This window comes from Frankliniella occidentalis, unplaced genomic scaffold (assembly GCF_000697945.3).
Source record: "Frankliniella occidentalis isolate FOCC.00 unplaced genomic scaffold, Focc_3.1 Scaffold168, whole genome shotgun sequence".
Taxonomy (NCBI): Eukaryota; Metazoa; Arthropoda; class Insecta; order Thysanoptera; family Thripidae; genus Frankliniella; species Frankliniella occidentalis.
The window spans coordinates 585,344-588,246 of NW_026267294.1; the positions used below are offsets into that span (position 1 = coordinate 585,344).

The 2,903-nt window shown below is 56.9% G+C and overlaps 1 protein-coding gene across 1 annotated transcript in view; it reads left to right on the forward strand.

Annotated features, from left to right (window-relative positions):
• LOC113208885 (sodium-independent sulfate anion transporter) overlaps positions 1 to 2,903 on the forward strand; it is a gene marked incomplete at its 3' end in the record, with an annotated part of 28,832 nt that overhangs the window by 15,168 nt on the left and 10,761 nt on the right. Inside the window, 1 exon segment of the mRNA XM_052271650.1 lies at positions 1,572 to 1,682. Within this exon segment, the coding sequence (XP_052127610.1) occupies positions 1,661 to 1,682 (22 nt within the window).

Sequence of the window (2,903 nt, forward strand, 5' to 3'; positions counted from 1 at the left end):
GGGGGGGCTGAGAGGGGGGCGTAGAGGACTCGCCCAGCTGCCTCGCTGAATGGGCCCTCGGAATTGAAATGCTAATCCGCCACTGTGCGTCCACTCCTCGTCAGGAGAGAGAGAAAGAGGGAGAGAGAGAGAGAGTAGGGGGAGGGTCAAAGGTACGCCAAGGGGCAAGTTTTTTTTTCCTCCCCATCCTCTCTCTTTTCTTTTGGCATTTTCTGCAGAATCCAAGAGTGCGCTGGCTTGGCAAAAGAGGTGAGCTCTGTACCTCTCTAATCTGCCGTCTGTGTGCCCCGGGCGGGCACAATGGTGGAAATGGTCCCAAACGGCCCCTTGCTCTGCAACCGGGTCCTCGCACTTAGGCCCTAGCCCTAGTGTGTGTGGAGAGGGCAAGGGGGGCATTGAAAGAGAAGGGGGGGAAAGAGGGAGATCGCTGGCGCAGGGATACCGAGCGGAGTTGATACGTAGCGGTGCCGGTCCGCGCGGGAGGCCGCGCGTGAACATGGCGGCGTTGCTGCTGCTCGGCCTCTGGCCAGCTGCCCTTGCCATTCACAATTCATCGGTTGGATTACTTTATTTTATTCACGAGTTTATTCCGTATGGCCCGCGCACGTATACGGCGTATACGCGCCCGTGTGGCCGCCGCGTGGCCCCGACATGGTCGGTCGTATTTACACGCATCGATACCGCGTTTATAAATAATCCGACTGGGCGCGCGGGTGCTACCAGAGTGAAAAGGGGGGGGGGGAGAGAGAGAGAGAGAGAGAGAGAACGCTCTGCGCAAAATGGGGCGCTCTTACCTTTCCTGATCTAGCCTCCATGATGGGATGCGATGATGATGTTGTCTATATTATATTCCGTCTGGGAAATACAATGCAATTTCGGCTTTATTCCATCCTGCTGACGGTATTATTAAAGCCAATAAGCGGCGCTCTCGAGTTTTTCGCCGGTTTCACTTTGCGATGGCCAAATTAGCGGCCCCTCTTTCCCCTTTATCTATTGACTGTTTGCCGAAGCATCTGTGCGCTCGGCAAACACGGAGGGGCGCGGCGCTCGCCTGCAGGTGGGGCGGCGGGGCCGCGAGCGGAGGAGGCTAAACCCTGTTTGGTATTGCCTCCTTTTCGGGGCCGGCCCGGAAGGGTTTAAACCTCGGCCAAACCGCACTTGTCGAATTAGGGAACGCTGTTTGTGTATTTTGCGATAGGGTGGGATATTTAATTTTTGGTTGAAATAGTCAACTTTAAACAATTTTTATCTAGAGCTTTTAGAAAGAAATAGAGAAATAGGGCAAAGTCAAAGTGTTATGTAGTTATTAAAAATAATGAAAAGCTAGCGACATAGTTATTTTTCTTCTTTGGGCGTGGAGACCTGCGTGGGCAGGGTCGAGGCTTCTTTGGTGAATCCCTTTGACTACACTCTACGTGCACCATAAGTGTGTGTATGTGCGTGTGTGTGTGAGAGAGAGAGTGAGAGTGAGAGACGGAGAGAGAAAGAAAGAGTGAGGTGGATGGTGAGATAAGGAGCCTGCGGGAGGGCCCTGGGCCACAGCAGCCACTAAAGAGGCCGTCGTATTGCAGGGTGAATCGTGGAGCAGCTCATGGGGGTCCGCTTCGTGGCGTGCCGGCGGCGCGGCTAAGGGGACGACGACCGGGACGACAGCAGCAGCATGGCGAGGAGCCGGAAAGGGAGTGAGTATACACAGCAGTCAGTGCCCTTGGAGGAGGCCGAGGTGCAGCAGCGCCAGAGCAGGGCCGGGGTCGCAGGACAGGGACGGGACGCCCCGGCGGTCCCTCATCCTAATGGCGTCAACACCTCCTCCATTACTTTCCGCTGTGCTTAATTGTGTCTAAGCCCGTGGCTCGCTGGGCCAGGCCGGCCCGCCCGCTGGGCGCTGGGGAGAGATGGGACCGAATGGGGCCGCCTCCCTCCAACCGCCTCTACCAATTTGCTTCTCGTCCCAAAGTGTTTTTTTTTTTTTTTCATGGGGGGAGTTTTAGTTGCTTTTTTTTGTCTGTGTGTTTTTGTTATCGAGTGGTGAATGGCGCGGGAACAGAAATACGGACTTAACATGGGTCGGAAGGTGCCACGGAGCGGAATGTACCGCGGGATCTTCTTGTCGCCTCGTTCGGCAGACGTTATCTCGTTTGTGTCTGCGAGAGAGGGAGAGAAAAAGAGAGAAAGTGGGAGAGTGGAAAGGAGAGACATAGAGCGAGAGAGAGAGAGAGAGAGGTACCCACCGCCCAGCGTGAGATACGCCAGCAGGCCGGCTCAGGCCTAAGTACAGGCAATGAGCGTCAGCCTTGAACTTGGCCCTCTCCGCTGTCCGTCTGCCCGCCCGCCCCGGCCGGCCCCCCTTCCCTCCAATCTACACCCTCCGCGCGATCGTCTCTCGCGCGGGGCGCGTCCGCTGTACTTTTACTTTCTCGCAAACTGAAAACGAAAAAAGTTTGAGGGCTTTGCGGCGGGCGCCCCCCCTCCCCTCTCTATGTCTGTGCACTACCCGATGATTGGAAATCGACCCCCGAAAATAATAAGTCCTGACAGGACCGCCGGGACGCGGTGGCGGGACGTACGAAGCGGCCGGCCCGGCTGTCCGGGGGGAAACTTCCCCCCGCTATGGAGGGAGGGGAGGGGCAATTTCCGGTCGGCCGTGCGCGTGCGCCCTTGTCCACTTCCCCTCCTCTCTCTCCAATCCCCCAACCGCGACCCACGCCGCTCATTCTCCCCAAAGTGCAACATACGTAGTGCTCGTTTTTTATTGGCGTCACCGTGGACAAAGTGGGAGCGGCCCGCACGAGCCCGCGGCTGTAAGGAGAAGGGACGGCGCGACCTTTCATACCTCTCCCTCCCTTTACCTCCCTCCTCTCTCTCTCTCTCTCTCTCTCTCTCTCTCTCTCTCTCTCTCTCTC